Source organism: Hemibagrus wyckioides, linkage group LG05 (assembly GCF_019097595.1).
Source record: "Hemibagrus wyckioides isolate EC202008001 linkage group LG05, SWU_Hwy_1.0, whole genome shotgun sequence".
NCBI lineage: Eukaryota > Metazoa > Chordata > Actinopteri > Siluriformes > Bagridae > Hemibagrus > Hemibagrus wyckioides.
Window position 1 is genome coordinate 29284259 of NC_080714.1, and position 17500 is coordinate 29301758.

General features: G+C 44.6%; 1 protein-coding gene across 6 annotated transcripts in view; it reads right to left on the reverse strand.

The window, feature by feature from the left end:
• The window catches only part of doc2d (double C2-like domains, delta), a 37538-nt gene that overhangs the window by 10807 nt on the left and 9231 nt on the right, over positions 1 to 17500 (reverse strand). For all 6 annotated transcript variants that reach the window (XR_009204596.1, XM_058390069.1, XM_058390068.1 and 3 more), the window contains 4 exons: positions 13596 to 13705; positions 5545 to 5671; positions 5416 to 5472; positions 5167 to 5291 (listed from right to left, as the gene is read on the reverse strand). Coding sequence is in view for 5 of the 6 variants with exons in the window: in XM_058390069.1 (XP_058246052.1) it covers positions 5167 to 5291; positions 5416 to 5472; positions 5545 to 5671; positions 13596 to 13705 (419 nt within the window). In the remaining variant the exon portion in view is untranslated. The remainder of the gene's footprint in view (positions 1 to 5166; positions 5292 to 5415; positions 5473 to 5544; positions 5672 to 13595; positions 13706 to 17500) is intronic.

Genomic DNA, 17500 nt, shown 5'->3' on the forward strand with positions numbered 1-17500 from the left:
AGAAGGAGATGTTGGTGAAATATTAAAGCTCTGTTTCACTTCAAGTAAAAAAAGAAAGTCACTCATCTCTCCTCTTATCTATTATTTATCTCTGATGTTCTTACTGCAGAAAATCTCATTATAACTCCTGGAATTTATGGCAATAAAGTGCTGAAGTGAACGGAAATGAATCAGAGAAACGTTCTTCCTTTCATTTCAAAAGTTCAGGACTTTTCCAAAGAAATTACAGGAAGAAGAACCAAAAGCTCAATTTAGAGCATAACAAATTAATACGGGGGGGACAGAGAGAGATAAAGAGATGGAGGGGGGGGAGGTGAATGAGATGGAGAGACAGGGGGTAGAGAGAGAGAAAAAGATTGGAGAGAGAGAGAGAGAGAGAGAGAGAGAGAGAGAGAGATGCAGAGGGGGGGGTGGGGAGAGAGAGAAAGAGAGAGAGAGATGCAGAGGGGGGAATAGAGAAAAGAGAGAGGGGGTGAATTAAAGAGAGATATGGGGGAGAGAGAGAGATAAAGAGATGGAGGGGGGGTGAATGAGATGGAGAGACAGGGGTAGAGAGAGAGAAAAAGATGGAGAGAGAGAGAGAGAGAGAGAGAGATGCAGAGGGGGGGTGGGGAGAGAGAGAAAGAGAGAGAGAGATGCAGAGGGTGGGAATAGAGAAAAGAGAGGGGGGGTGAATTAAAGAGAGATATGGGGGGAGAGAGAGAGATAGAGAGACAGGGATAGAGAAAGAGAGGGAGAGATGCAGAGGGAGGAGTGGTGGGGAGAGATAGAAAGAGACAGACAGGAGGAGAGAGAGAGAGAATTAGAGATATCTCTGTGTTGAATATCTATATGAACAGATGATAATCTATAACAGAGAATCATGAGAACAGGAGACCAAGATCAGCAGATTACTCAACATTTAATATTTGTTATTCATTATAGATATACCACACACACACACACACACACACACACATTTATGTTGAACACAACAAAAAAAGTTAAATGAATTAAGAAAAGTGAAATGAAGTCCTGCTGCTGTATGTTAATCAGCCCCTGACTGCACTGGTCTGGTTTCTACATCATGTAATGGTCTCTCCAAGCTGAGTGATGTCATGAACAGGTTCTGTCATGTTCTGTAGTAGTGTTCTGTAAGTGAAGTAACTCTGAGACCCCGTGTGTTCTTGATACACTATATTGCCAAAAGTTTTTGGACGTCTGCCTTTACATGCACATGAACCTTAAACATTCTTAATCAGCTGGGTTTAATATGGAGTTGTCTCACCCTTTACCGCTATAACAGCTTCAACTCTTCTGACAGAGAAGCGTAATTGCTCTGGAGTCCAATGCTTTACACCACTGCATCTGACACTTTGCATTGCACTTGGTGATGTAAGGCTTGGATGCAGCTTCTCTGCCATGAAAACTTGTTCCATGAAGCTCTCTATGTACTCTTCTTGAGCTAATCTGAAGGCCACACGAAGTTCGGAGGTCTGGATAAGAGCATCTGCCAAATGCCAGAAATGTAAATGTAATGTAAAGATGGTGGAGGTGGTGATGGTAGTGATGGTGGTGGTGGAGACCGTGGAGGTGGTGGTGGGTGGTGGTGTTGGGAGTGGTGGAGGTGGTGGAGGTGGTGGTGGCAGTGGAGATGGTAGTGGAGGTGGTGGTGGTGGTAGTGGTGGTAGTGGAGATGGTGGTGGTTGTGGCAGTGGAGATGGTAGTGGAGGTGGTGATGATAGTGGTGGTGGTGGGTGGTGGTGTTGGGAGTGGTGGAGGTGGTGGTGGCAGTGGAGGTGGTGATGATAGTGGTGGTGGTGGGTGGTGGTGTTGGGAGTGGTGGAGGTGGTGGTGGCAGTGGAGATGATAGTGGTGGTGGTGGAGATGGTGGTGGTGGAGACCGTGGAGGTGGTGGTGGTGTTGGGAGTGGTGGAGGTGGTGGTGGCAGTGGAGATGGTAGTGGTGGTGGCAGTGGAGATGGTAGTGGAGGTGGTGGTGGTGAAGATGGTGGTAGTAGTGGTGGTGGATATGGTGGTAGTAGTGGTGATGGAGATGGTGGTAGTGGTGGAGATGGTGGTAGTAGTGGTGGTGGAGATGGTGGTAGTAGTGGTGGTGGAGATGGTGGTAGTGGTGGTGGTGGAGATGGTGTTAGTGGTGGTGGAGATGGTGGTAGTGGTGGTGGTGGAGATGGTGGTAGTGGTGGTAGTGGTGGTGGTGGAGATGGTGGTAGTGGTTGTGGTGGAGATGGTGGTAGTGGTGGTGGTGGAGGTGGTGGTGGTGGTGGAGATGGTGGTAGTGGTGGTGGTGGAGATGGTGGTAGTGGTGGTAGTGGTGGTGGTGGAGATGGTGGTAGTGGTGGTAGTGGTGGTGGTGGAGATGGTGGTAGTGGTGGTGGTGGAGATGGTGGTAGTGGTGGTGGTGGAGATGGTGGTAGTGGTGGTAGTGGTGGTGGTGGAGATGGTGGTAGAGGTGGTGGTGGAGATGGTGGTAGTGGTGGTGGTGGAGATGGTGGTAGTGGTGGTAGTGGTGGTGGTGGAGATGGTGGTAGTGGTGGTGGTGGAGATGGTGGTAGTGGTGGTGGTGGAGATGGTGGTGGTGGAGATGGTGGTAGTGGTGGTGGTGGTGGAGATGGTGGTAGTGGTGGTGGTGGTGGAGATGGTGGTAGTGGTGGTGGTGGTGGAGATGGTGGTAGTGGTGGTGGTGGAGATGGTGGTGGTGGTGGAGATGGTGGTAGTGGTGGTGGTGGAGATGGTGGTAGTGGTGGTGGTGGAGATGGTGGTAGTGGTGGTAGTGGAGATGGTGGTGGTGGAGATGGTGGTAGTGGTGGTGGTGGTGGAGATGGTGGTAGTGGTGGTGGTGGAGATGGTGGTGGTGGAGATGGTGGTAGTGGTGGTGGTGGTGGAGATGGTGGTAGTGGTGGTGGTGGAGATGGTGGTGGTGGTGGAGATGGTGGTAGTGGTGGTGGTGGAGATGGTGGTAGTGGTGGTAGTGGAGATGGTGGTGGTGGAGATGGTGGTAGTGGTGGTGGTGGTGGAGATGGTGGTGGTGGTGGAGATGGTGGTAGTGGTGGTGGTGGAGATGGGGGTAGTGGTGGTGGTGGAGATGGTGGTAGTGGTGGTAGTGGAGATGGTGGTGGTGGAGATGGTGGTAGTGGTGGTGGTGGTGGAGATGGTGGTAGTGGTGGTGGTGGAGATGGTGGTAGTGGTGGTGGTGGTGGAGATGGTGGTAGTGGTGGTGGAGATGGTGGTGGTGGTGGAGATGGTGGTAGTGGTGGTGGTGGAGATGGTGGTAGTGGTGGTGGTGGAGATGGTGGTGGTGGAGATGGTGGTAGTGGTGGTGGTGGTGGAGATGGTGGTGGTGGAGATGGTGGTAGTGGTGGTGGTGGTGGAGATGGTGGTAGTGGTGGTGGTGGAGATGGTGGTAGTGGTGGTGGTGGTGGAGATGGTGGTAGTGGTGGTGGTGGAGATGGTGGTAGTGGTGGTGGTGGAGATGGTGGAGATGGTGGTGGTGGAGATGGTGGTAGTGGTGGTGGTGGAGATGGTGGTGGTGGTGGAGATGGTGGTAGTGGTGGTGGTGGTGGAGATGGTGGTAGTGGTGGTGGTGGTGGAGATGGTGGTAGTGGTGGTGGTGGTGGAGATGGTGGTAGTGGTGGAGATGGTGGTAGTGGTGGTGGTGGAGATGGTGGTAGTGGTGGTGGTGGAGATGGTGGTGGTGGAGATGGTGGTGGTGGTGGAGATGGTGGTGGTGGAGATGGTGGTAGTGGTGGTGGTGGAGATGGTGGTAGTGGTGGTGGTGGAGATGGTGGAGATGGTGGTGGCGTCTCCCTGGTGTGAGTTAATGTGTGAATAATGTGTGTGACGATGACGGCGAGTGAATTAGCATCTGAAAGATATTTCACAGGCCGAGCGCTAGTTATTAATTATCCACATTGTGTCTCACGATGCGAATATAAACACCATTATTTACAGGCGAGACAGGCGTAGCTCTCCAGAGCGAGTGGGTTCGAAAGTGACGGATTACTGTCTTTAAACGCCACGTTCACGTCTCCGTGTTAGCAAAGAATCCAATTAAAGCAAAAAAAAACCCAGACATAGTGCTGAAAATAAAATCAGTCTGAAAATCTGTTTGTAATGTGTGTGTGTGTGTGTGTGTGTGTGATGCTGTTCCACAGAGTTGTGCTGTTTTAATGAAGCCTGCAGCACTAACGTGTGATTAGCGTGTGTGGAGCGGTGGTGTTATGGAGCACTAATTATCACTGCATGACACTATCACTGTCTCTGATTTCTGAGGCTCACACTGTTAGCATGCTAACGTTAGCAATGAGATGCTAATTACATGACTAATTTAATATGAATTTATTCACCAGTCATGCTATTCGGCTATATCTTAAACTGATAACCCCTATACTCTATACCCTTAGTGACTATAAATAGAATGTTCAGTTCAGAATGGCTTCAGTTGGAGCACAATATTATAGTTTAATAGAGTTTATATGTTTTTATCAGAATAATGTCTTAAATATTGTTCTATCAGAATAAATAAGCTTTACAATTACATCAAACAGGAAATAAAGCAGAAACATTTGCTTGACCAGCCGCATCAGCAGCAGGACATTGCAGTTATTCATTTGTTCAATTCTGCAGAATGAACAATCCTTGTCACCCGCAGTGACCATTTGGATCGCAAACTTTTTGCGGGGTAACATTTCCAGTCTCGCACGAGAACTCACGTGTGATCTTGTTTTATTTCCTAATTATTTCTTGCGTACGTTCGGTTGTGAAATGCAGTTTGCGGATCAGACAGAGTTGTGGGCGAGTCTTCCTATTGTAAAGTCATGCAAAGCTCCTGTCGCCAATCCATGGTGCAGTGTGAACACAGCAGAGACTGAATGCTAACACAGATGCAGTGTGAAAGCAACCGTGATCTGACCACTCTGATAATCGTGCAGTGTGGCATAAATCCAACTCGGCATAAACCTAGCTAAAATGAGCTCCCTCTATCAACCCCAACCCCAACCCCACCCCGGGCTGCAGAAAAATTGTCTGGTATCAAACCGGTCCATGGTACAAAAAAGTTTGGGGAACCCTGCCCTAACCCCTACACCCCAACTTTTACAACCCAAATCCCTACAACTTCTATACCCAAACTATGTACCCTAAACCCTAGACTCCTAGTTTCACTCACATCTTGACAAAGGGGTCAGAGTAGCCGTTGGAGTCCATTGCTGCGAGGTGAGCACAGCGAATAATCCCAACCACCAAGCATGTCTTCTCCATGATATAACACAGGGACACCAGGATACGTCCCCTCTGTCTCACACACACACACACAAAATGAGAGGAGACAATGAGGCCGGGAAAATCAATAATCAATCATTTCGACAAACTGCTCTTGTTAATCAGCTGATTAGTGTGTGTGTGTGTGTGTGTGTACCTCCTCCTCCACTAGTTGTGAACTCTGATCCACCGTCTGATTGTTACCTTCTCGCACCTGCAGCAAATTATGGATCACATTATGCACTTACTGTATATGTACAAATACACACACATACACACACAGTACCTGTGCAATTCTCTCCAGTCCCATGTTGTATCGTTTGCTCTCTCCTTCTTTCAGCTTCTTTAAAGCAACTCGCACTTCACCAATAAACTCGTTACGACCCAAACGGTCCATATCACACACACACAGCCTGAGAGAGAGAGAGAGAGAGAGAGAGACAGGGAAAGAGAAAGATGGGGAGGGGGGGAGAGAGTGTGGGGGGGGGGGTGAAAGAGAGAAAGAGAGAGAGAGGGCGAGAGTGAGGGGGTGAGTGAAAGAGAGAAAGAGAGGGGAGGGGGACAGAATGACTGAGAGTCATCTTCCAATTCCTTCCTGTGATGTATTAGTCATACTTGACAGATGTTACACACACACACACACACACACACACAGGGAGTTGACAGCTTGTTCATTCCAGCATCCAAACCCTGTTCCAAAACCCTCCAGTGTTTGGCATGGTTCCTCTTTCATTAGCAGCGAGAGCAGACGTTAGCAGACGTTTGGGTGACGTCCAGAACAGAATCTATACCCACTCTCCTCAAACAGCTCAGAAACAAACCAGAAAGAAAACTAATCATTTACACTGACTTTATTTTTCAATTCTATATACTGATCATGTGAACTCAATCGCTTCTAACATAGCCTAAAGCTCCACCTTCAGATTTTAGGCCACACCCCCTGTCTGAGACTGATACCTCACTCTGACCTCAAGCCTCTACAACAAACGTATATACACACATGTTTCAGAAAGTCTATTTATGATCAGCTGTTTTTAAATAAATTCCTGTCCAAAGCAGCATTTTCAGAGATCTCTCATGAAGAACCGCATAAGCACGCCAGACCAGCAGGTGGCGACGGAGAGCCGTAATCTGTCACATCAAACGGCTCAACTACTGAGTGATAGAAAAGGAGAACAGACAGAAAAACACCAAAATCTCACGATCTTCTCACGCTAGCAAATAATAAATTACAGAGATCAAAGTAACGAACCAATCAGCAGCCGTGATAAATGAAGTCCTAACACACGCAAAAAACATGTTAAGACTCGCACTGTGTGTTACGTGTCAGTTTTAATATCTTCAGCATGTTTTATAAACTTTGTCTTCATTTACACAAAGCTGGAAACTGTACAGCAGACCAGAAAAAGAAACAGAAGTTTTCAAAAGCGTCTCTATCCGTGTGGGCGTGGCCCGAGACAGAGCGTGATGGAGGTCTGAGCGATCACAGCTCCTCCATCTTCATGTTTATAGAAACCAGCGTGCCAGAACCCACATCAACGAGTCTGTTTCAGACGCTAAATTGGAGGATGCGAGCCTCCACTGCTTGTTAGCTATTTTAGCATCATAGCTGTAGCGCAAAACCTTTCACACTTGGCATGGAACATATAAAATCGCAGGATCGTGTTGTGTAGCTCCGTTTGATCCTAACAACCGAGTGATGAATCAGATATATGTGTACATGATGTACAGAACAAAACACCACGGTGAACTTGTGTTCCCACAGGAAGGCTGAGAACAACAAGAAAAACGTGTCTTCCTTTTTTAGCATCTCAATATTTTGGGCTAATTTCAGGAGATCAGACTGAAACAACACCTGTTTCATCTTTCATCCAAATCGTCCATTTTACATCCCATCGTCCTTGTCGAAGGACGTTTGAGGACATGAGGTTTGCCGAGGTCCTTCTGGCTTCCCCGTGTGCTCATAAACAAACAGCGTGATGTGAGCTGAGGTGCGAGACTCGGGCTAAAAATGTGGCCGTATTCATCACTCTCTCTCTCACGGCTCTGCCGAGGTGTTGGCATTTCCTGCCGCGCGGGACAGCGGGACAAATTACAAAGAATTATAACCACACGGCACAATCCATTTACACTATCTTCAAAAAAAGGTCAACTCTAAGACCATGGTGTGTTTTTATTACAGCTATTACGCCTCTGCTTTTATTATAGAGTACAGAGACGCCGCAGTTCATTAACACTCCTTTATTCCTGTTCAGTGCTGCTCACTCTTTCAGAGGAAAGAAGATAACGTCTGCTCAGAAAGCTGTTAGATATGTGAACACAGCTTACAGGAAGATTTCCTGAAGATATCCAGCATAAACGTAAAACCCTGAATTATTTCTTGTGGAAAGATGTCAGCTCTGGTCATCACCACAAACTAAATATTTATGTATTTATAATATTCAAAACATTTCTGTGCAGAACGCAGACATGAAGAAGTGGAAGTGAGCAGTCTGGGAAATTACAGTGCCGAGAAGTGAAAAAAACAAAATAACAAATATAACCAAATAAAAAAAATGAACACAATAACATCCTGAAACACGAGGACGATTCAGACAAAGAGGAAAAGGTAGGTACGGTGTGTGAATGGAATTCTTCCCTCTGATTGGATAAGACATCAGTTACTCAGGATATACAGGAAGTAGGAAATTGTGTATCTAACTTTATTTCTTTATTTTCTGTACATGTGTGGAGTTCTGTCTTCACTTTAAACCATTATTTTTCGATAGTGCAATTTTAAATCTTTTAAAGAAAATAACAAACATATACCGTGCCTTGCAAAAGTATTCACCCCCTTGGCATTTTTCGTGTTTTGTTACATTATATTTAAATGTTTTTTTTAATCTGAATTTTATGTGATGGATCTGCACAAAATAGTCTAAGTTGGTGAAGTGAAATGAGAAAAATATATATAAAAAAGAATTTTAAAAAATTTAAAATCTGAATATTGGCATGTGCATATGTATTCACCCCCTTTGCTATGAAGCCCCTCAAAAGTTCTAGTGCAACCAAATACCTTCAGAAGTCACATAATTAATGAAATGAAATCCACCTGTGTACAGTCTAAGTGTCACATGATCTGTCAGTATAAACACACCTTTTCTGAAAGGCCCCAGAGGCTGCAACACCACTAAGCAAGAGTCATCACACCATGAAGACCAAGGAGCTCTCCAAACAAGTCAGGGACAAAGTTGTTGAGAAGTACAAGTCAGGCTTTGAATCAGAGAGGCAGCACAGAGACCAAAGGTAACCCTGAAGGAGCTGCAGAGTTCCACAGCAGAGACTGGTGTATCTGTGCATGGGATCACAATAAGCTGTACACTCCATAGATCTGGGCTTTATGGAAGAGTGACCAGAAAAAAGCCATTACTTAGTGCTAAAAATAAGAAGGCACGTTTTAAGTTTGCCAAAAGACATGTGGGCGACTCCCCAAATGTATGGAGGAAGGTGCTCTGGTCAGATGAGACTAAAATTTAACTTTTCGGCCACCAAGGAAAACGCAATGTCTGGCGCAAACCCAACACATCCCATCACCCCAAGAACACCATCCCCACAGTGAAACATGGTGGTGGCAGCATCATGCTGTGGGGATGTTCTTCAGCAGCAGGGGCTGGGAAACTGATCCGAGTCGAGGGAAAGATAGACTGTGCTAAATACAGGGATATTCTTGAGCAAAACCTGTTTCAGTCTGCCCGTGATTTGAGACTGGGACGGAGTTCCTCTTCCAGCAGGACAATGACCCGAAGCATACTCCTAAAGCAACACTCGAGTGGTTTAAGGGGAAACATTTAAATGTGTTGGAATGAGAATCTGTGGTCAGACTTGAAGATTGCTGTTCACAAGCGGAAACCATCCAACATGAAGGAGCTGGAGCAGTTTTGCCTTGAAGAATGGGCAAAAATCCCAGTGGCAAGATGTGGCAAGCTCATAGAGACTTATCCAAAGCGACTTGCAGATGTAATTGCTGCAAAAGGTGGTTCTACAAAGTACTGACTTTAGGGGGGTGAATAGTTATGCATGCTGAAGTTTTCTGTTATTTTGTCCTATTTGTTGTTTGCTTCACAATAAAAAAAAAATCACATCTTCAAAGTTGTAGGCATGTTCTGTAAATGAAGTGATGCAAACCTTCAAACAATCCATTTTATTTCCAGGTTGTGAGGCAACGAAACATGAAAAATACCACGGGGGGTGAATACTTTTGCAAGGCACTGTATATTTACCTTTATAAGAAACTGGAGTTCATTCAGCTCTACTGTGAGGAAGGACGTTCATATGGTCAGTGTGATGTTGGATATACTGATAGTGTATCATGGAGTAAAGATTAGTTTATCTCTAAAAACACACCAGGAATGTTCTGGAAGACCAAACTATTCCAGATTAAAGGATGTAAGGAGCGCTATAAGAGCAGAGCTGTGTTCATACACACACCAATCCACTTTCTACTGCTGCAGATACTGCTGGACTTCCTGTCGATCCTGAGTGACCCATGTCTCGTCCAATCAGAGGGAAGAGTTCCATTCACACACTATACCTAACTTTTCCACTCTGTCCTTGTGTTTTTTGATATATTTTTTTTATTCTGTACTTCTTAGTCACCGTAGGAAATAGATACAAAGGAAATACAGCAAATGGAATAATTCTCTGTTACTAGCTATAAGTGTCACAGTGAAGACTGTTTAATATCAAGAATGTTGATCAATGATTCATCATTAACAACAATGGTGATCTGCGATTGATCATTAGGAGCCAGGGTGATGAGTAATTAGTCATTAGGAGCCGGGTGACCAGTGATTTGTCATTGAGAGCCATAGTGACCAGTGATTGGTCATTATGAGCCATGTTGATAAGTGATTAAAAATGGTGGTGATAAGTGGTTAAAAGTTATTATTTACTGAGAACAATGGTGGTCACTGTTTGGTCTCGGGGAAGAATGGTGATTAGTTCCTGGTCAGTGTGATAAATGGTGATTGCTCTTCAGGAAAAATGTTGGCCAGTTATTGGTCATTGGGAAAACTGGTGATCAATGATGTGTTGTTTGGAATAGGCATGATCAATGATTAGTCTTTGAGAACGAGGGTGGACAGTGACTGGGAAGTTACTCGGAAAGTGGTGATCAACGATTGGTCAGTGGGATCAAAGGTGAGAAGTGATTAGTCACTGGGAACAATGGTGATCAATATTTGGTCACCTGGCACAATGGTGATTAGTGCTGCTTCTGTACTGCTGGCTAAATGTTGTGTGATTAATATCTTTTTATGAGGTGATTTTAAAACTTTGTGTGGTGCAGTATGTATAAACTCTCCTTTTCTAATGTCCATTTTAATGATAATGATGGTGCAGCAGCTTCAAAGACTGATTACAAACTGCACTCTTTAGGTTCAGGTCCATTTCACTCTGATGCAACGTTCCAGAAAACTCCATCAAACAGAGAGAGAAGCACCCTGAGCCGGCGGCATTCCAGGCATCTTTATGGAGACCGATGGGGTTCACCACAGTGTGTGTTAACAACATGATCTCTGAAGCAGACCCCAAGGCAAGGATTGAAATCAACCTAAATAAAACATGAACATGGTGAAATATCCTAGATATCCAAGGAGGAGTTTTCCCAGACCTCCAGAATGGAGGGTTCTGGAAACATAGGGAAGATTGATTTTCGCTCGGCTTTGAAGAAGATAGCAAGACATGTGACCGCTGCTCTTTCTCTAGTCATGCATGATTAACGAGTTTTATTTTTACTTTATAAATGACAGGAGAGAATATTCTCAGGATCAGCAGCACACTCCGTTATTCATCACGATCCGCCACACACACTTTGAACATCGCTGGCCTGTTAAAGGTGCTAACTTCCACTTTTTTCTTGCTAACTCAGCCGAAACAATGTTCTCGGCTGTGTTCCAATCAGATTCCGAATAAAGGCGGTTTTCCGTTTTTCCCTAGAAATTACAGCACACTGCCATACGGTCTTGAATCATCTTTTTTCCCGAGATGAATGGTCCATCTTGTTCTCTTTACACACACTCACACATACACGCCTTCTCAATAATCTCTTTCCCCTCCAGCTCTCCATTTCATTAGTCTCCTAGGGAGAGCTTCTTGGCTGCCTATCGTTCTTTCTCCGTCTTTCCGTGTCTTTCTCTCTCTGTGTCTCAACATGCCCTCACGCAGCAGGACGGACCCGTGTGTGTGAGTGTGTTTGATCGCCGGAGGTTTGTATCCAACTGTGTCACCGAATGGTCCCGTTCCCTATCCCCCTATCCCTCCTCACTAAGGTTCCTCTTTCCTACTTCATCTCATTTATCTTCTTATCTCTCTCTTACTTCATTCTTCTCATTCTGTTTTAAACACCCATTAACACACACACACACACAAAAGTAGAACACTATTAGCAAGTCTCCTCAGTGATTAATAAGGTATGCAAAGATGCTCGTGGGATTTGAAGTTCACACAATAAGCATACTGACCACACTGCTTTTATTTTTAGAACATGTCCAACAACCTTACTATCAACAAACAATAGCTCTAGTACTCTGGAGTCCACTAGAGCTTTATTACACTGCAAATCATCTACTTAACTATCCAACACAACTCTAGTACTCAAATGTATGCCATAGTTCTAGTACTTGAGTGTGGACCCATGTGTGGATGACAGCTTTGTGACCCAAGTGTGGGCTCCAGCTCTATTAACCGAGTTTGGACCTTGGTAACCCGATTGGGTTCTGTTTGGAATGCTCTCTGTGTACTATTGTTAAACACACACTTGAGTACTAGAGTTCTAGCTTATAGTTATTTATTATATCTGTAGAATATCAATGATCTACAGTTCTTCACCGTGGACCACAATTCCGGTTCTCAAGTCTACACAGCAAGTACATAGATATTTGTACATATCTAACAATTTACAGTGGGCTAGAGCTTTGTTACTCAGGTGCAGACTAAAGATCTAGTCCTGGAGTATGTCTGTACAGTGTCGACTTCAGGACTCATACCCAACTATGGACTGCAATTCTGGCCCCATAGTGTGGGTTCCAGCTCTTGTATTCAACAGAAAGCAATGTCTCTGATACAAGCTACAGCTTTGTTACCTGATACATGGAGCAAAGTTTTGGTTCCTCTGTTGGACCACAGTTCTTGCCTCCAGGTCTACGAAACAAATGTTGTGAACTTATTGGACTTTACTAAAAATCTTAAGTACAACCCTAATACTCAAGCGGATTCTATAGTGGATTCTCATACTTGAGTATAAAGCAAAGACCTCTTACTCAATTGTATATATAACATTATGACCACCTGTCTAATATTGTGTTGGTCCTCCTTTTGCTGCCCTGACCCGTCCTGCACTGTGTATTCTGACCCCTTTCTATCAGAACCAGCATTAACTTCTTCAGCAGTTTGATCAACAGTAGCTCGTCTGTTGGATCGGATCACACGGGTCAGCCTTCACTCCCCACGTGCATCAATGAGCCTTGACCGCCCATGACCCTGTCACCGGTTCACCACTGTCCCTTCCTTGGACCACTTTTGATAGATACTGATAGATACTTCACTTCACCTGCCACTGCTCATGATGTTATGTCTGATTGATTGGTGTATATACACAGCTCAAAAAAATTAAGTGAACACTTAACCATCAAAGTATACCACTAGGTAAATAAAACTTCAGGTATATCAATCTGTCCAGTTAGTATCAGTTTCTTCTGCTTTAGTACAAAGGAAAGTGACAGCAGGTGCACTGGAAAGGTAACAGTAAGACATCCCAACAGTGACCACAGACAGTTGCTCTCTCCTTATCCTTCCTGACTGATTTGTCTCTAGTTTTGTGGTTTGTTAAGGTTCTTGTCACTACGTGTAGCATGCAGCAGTACCTGCAATCCAATTAGGTTGTACATGTAGTCCAGTTATGCAAGGTTGGCAGTGCCTGAGTAGGAACTAAGTTCCAGACTGAGGACAATAGTTCTTGTATTCAAGTAATTATGACTCTGGATACTGTTTAGGGTACTACAGCTCCGCTACACCAGCACAAACTAGTAGAAATTCATTGACTATACCTCTTGTCCTCAACAGCTTTGCATCTTGAGTATGATTGTCAGGTGTAGCACCTGATCATAGACTATAGTTCAGGTACTTGGCTCACTATATTTCTGGTACATGAGTGGGACTACAGCTTGAGTGCAGACAATAGCTGCTTAAGTGTGGCTGGCAGACTACAGACACCTGGTTACAGACTACAGCACTGCTAATGAAGTGAGACTACAGTTCTAGGACATGTTCTAGCGTTAGCATGGACAGCAGCATTCGTACCTGAGAGTTTTTGTTGTCATGTCAGCAGCTGTAATGCCGTGGTAAATCAGGGTCTCATTCCAAACTGGATTCAGTGTATTCTTCAGGGTCTTTGTGCGCAATTTATTGGCCTGTGTAAAGAAAGACAGGAACGTCTTAAATCACATAGCGCACTAGCAACAGTGGAGTGTCAGTCTGAGTAGTGTGTTTATCCTGAGAAACTCTTCATTGTGCAATCTCAATACTACTAGAACTGCAAGTAATTTATTAACAATCATTGTTCACAGGTAAGCAAGAATGGTATGATATTGAAGATACAAATTAGGAGAGAAAGGTTTAAAGTGACAAAGCAGGGCAAGGCAATGTTATCTCAGATTTTAAGCTAGGACCACCAAGCTAGGACCGCCCAGGACCACCAAACTACCCCTGCTGGACCCTTAAACCTTAACAGTGTTGGTGTTAGTCATTGATGTAAATTACCAGGCTATAATCTGTTATTTTGCATTTTATTCAAAGCAAAAATAAATAAAATAGGGCAGGAATGAGGCAAGGCCTCTCAGTGTTCGTCTTTAAACCTGGCTGCCCATTAAACACATGATGAGTGCATTAACCCATACGTGTGGCATGATGGAGTGAGATGAGCTTCATTTTGCAATTCCATCATTTTTCTATCTTCATCACACACACACAGACACACACACACACACACACACACACACACACACCACTCACCACCTTGCCTTCTGTCTTTTCTGAATATTCTGATCCATGTCCAAGAAGACACACACAAACAGGTGTCACACTCCCAAACCGAAGCTGACCAATTATGGTCCATCTGTGTAATTATCAGTAAATTGAGGTAGCACCCTTACATACACACACACTCACACACAGCATTTTGTACCATTCTTAATACTGGTTCTAAACTCCATTCAATCTGCCATGATGTCTATAAATAGGGTTCTGTTCCAATCCTTTCCTAACATACCCTCATTCACTTCTTCTTGACTGCCTTCCTTAAGTGCCTTTCCGTGACATAATCAGCTTAAATGAAGTTGGAGTGGTGAGGAATCAAGTCATGAATGAGATCTCGGTCTGATGGAAGGAAGAAAATAATTTGTTTAATGATGTGTTTAATTAAAGAGTAATCACTGTGAGCCATTTTCAACTTAATTACTTTCACAATCATAATCCCAGGTTCTGAAAGTGTGTGTTTACAACTAACACCAGAATGAAGGGGTTCTGACGAATACTGTAAGCAGAGTGGATGTCTTCTGGCCCTCGTATTGGAATGTGGATAGCCAATCAGACCTCAGGTGTAACTTAAACAGCATTCAGAAGTTATCTGAGAGTTGCACATGTAGTGAAGGAGATTAAAACAGACCTGTGTCTTATTTGTGTCTGATTCTGACCATAAGCAAATCATTTTCCTTACCTAAACCAGACTTAAGACTAGGTTATAAATGAAGTTAGAGTTTCTCTGTAAATGTAGCACACCAGCGCTTGGTTATTTATACAAGTTATTTTATACTGCATCAAATGAATTAGTTTATTAATTCAACAAATCAAATAAAAATCTCCTTCACCTCACAGACATGATTTCATGACCTCCAGAGTCCAGCAGGAGTAACTGTTAGTGCACAATATAAAGTGAGGGAAAAAATGATTTGATCCCCTGCTGATTTTGTACGTTTGCCCACTGACAAAGAAATGATCAGTCTGTAATTTTAATGGTCGGTGTATTTGAACAGTGAGAGACAGAATAACAACAAAAAAATCCAGAAAAACGCATTTCAGAAAAGTTCTACATTGATTTGCATTTTAATGAGTGAAATAAGTATTTGATCCCCTATCAATCAGAAAGATTTCTGGCTCCCAGGTGTCTTTCATACAGGTAACGAGCTGAGATTAAGAGCACTCCCTGAGAGTGCTCCTACTGTAATCTCAGCTCCTTACCTGTATAAAAGACACCTGGGAGCCAGAAATCTGTCCAGAAATCTGTCCACAGAAGGAAGCAATCAATCAGATTCCAAACTCTCCATCATGGCCAAGACCAAAGAGCTGTCCATGGATGTCAGGGACAAGATTGTAGACCTACACAAGGCTGGAATGAGCTACAAGACCATCGCCAAGCAGCTTGGTGAGAAGGTGACAACAGTTGGTGCGATTATTTCCAAATGGAAGAAACACAAAAGGACTGTCAATCTTCCTCGGTCTGGGGCTCCATGCAAGATCTCACCTCATGGAGTTTCAATGATCATGAGAATGGCGAGGAATCAGCCCAGAATTACACTGGAGGATTTTGTCAATGATCTCAAGGCAGCTGGGACCACAGTCACCAAGAAAACAATTGGTAACACACTACGCCGTGAAAGACTGAAATCCAGTAGCGCCCACAAGGTCCCCCTGCTAAAGAAAGCACATGTACAGGACCATCTGAAGTTTGCCAGTGAACATCTGAATGATTCAGAGGAGAACTGGGTGAAAGTGTTGTGGTCAAATGAGACCAAAATCCAGCTCTTTGGCATCACCTCAACTTGCCATGTTTGGAGGAGGAGGAATGCTGCCTATGACTCCAAGTACACCATCCCCAGGTGACAGGACAACTGCACCGCATCTAAGGGACGATGGACGGAGCCATGTACCATTAAATCTTGGATGAGAACCTCCTTCCCTCAGCCAGGACATTGAAAATGGGTCGTGGATGGATATTCCAGCCTGACAATGACCCAAAACACACGGCCAAGGCAACAAAGGAGTGGTTCAAAAAGAAGCACATTAAGGTCCTGTAGTGGCCTAGCCAGTCTCCAGACCTTAATCCCATAGAAAATCTGTGGAGGGAGCTGAAGGGTCAGCCGCAAAACCTTAATGACCTGGAGAGGATCTGCAAAGAGGAGTGGGCCCAAATTCCTTGAGATGTGAGATGTGTGCAAACCTGGTGGCCAACTACAAGAAATGTCTGACATCTGTGATTGCCAAACAAGGGTTTGGCACCAAGTACTAAGTCATGTTTTGCAAAGGGGTCAAATACTTATTTCACTCAATAAAATGCAAATCAATGTAAAACTTTTCTGAAATGTGTTTTTCTGGATTTTTTTGTTGTTATTCTGTCTCTCACTGTTCAGAAAAACCTACCATTAAAATTACAGACTGGTCATTTCTGTCAGTGGGCAAACGTACAAAATCAGCAGGGGATCAAATAATTTTTTCCCTCACTGTACCTGTCAGCCATAACACTCTGACTGACCGTTGAAGTGGCTATCAAAAGTGGCCAAAGGAAGGAACAGTGGTGAACCGGAGACAGGGTCATGGGCGGTCAAGGCTCATTGATGCACGTGGGGAGAGAAGGCTGGACCGTGTGATCCGATCCAACAGACGAGCTACTGTTGATCAAACTGCTGAAGAAGTTAATGCTGGTTCTGATAGAAAGGGGTCAGAATACACAGTGCAGGACCCTTTGTTGCGTATGGGGCTGCATAGCCGCAGACTGGTCAGGGTGCCCGTGCTGACCCCTGTGCATCGCCAAAAGCACCAACGTGAGCATCAGAACTGGACCACGGAGCAGTTGAAGAAGGTGTCCTGGTCTGATGAATCACGTTTTCTTTTACATCACCTGGTTGCCCGGGTGCGTGTGCGTCTCTTACCTGGGGTACACATGGCACCAGGATGCACTATGGGAAGAAGGCGAGCCGGCGGAGGCAGTGTCCTGCTTTGGTCAATGTTCTGCTGGGAAACCTTGGGTCCTGCATCCATGTGGATGTTACTTTGACACGTACCACCTACCCAAGCATTGTTCCAGACCATCTACACCCTTTCATGGAAACGGTATTCCCTGATGGCTGTGGTCTCTTTCAGCAGGATAATGCTCCGTGACACAAAGCAGAAATGGTTCAGGAATGGTTTGATGACCACAACAACCAGTTTGA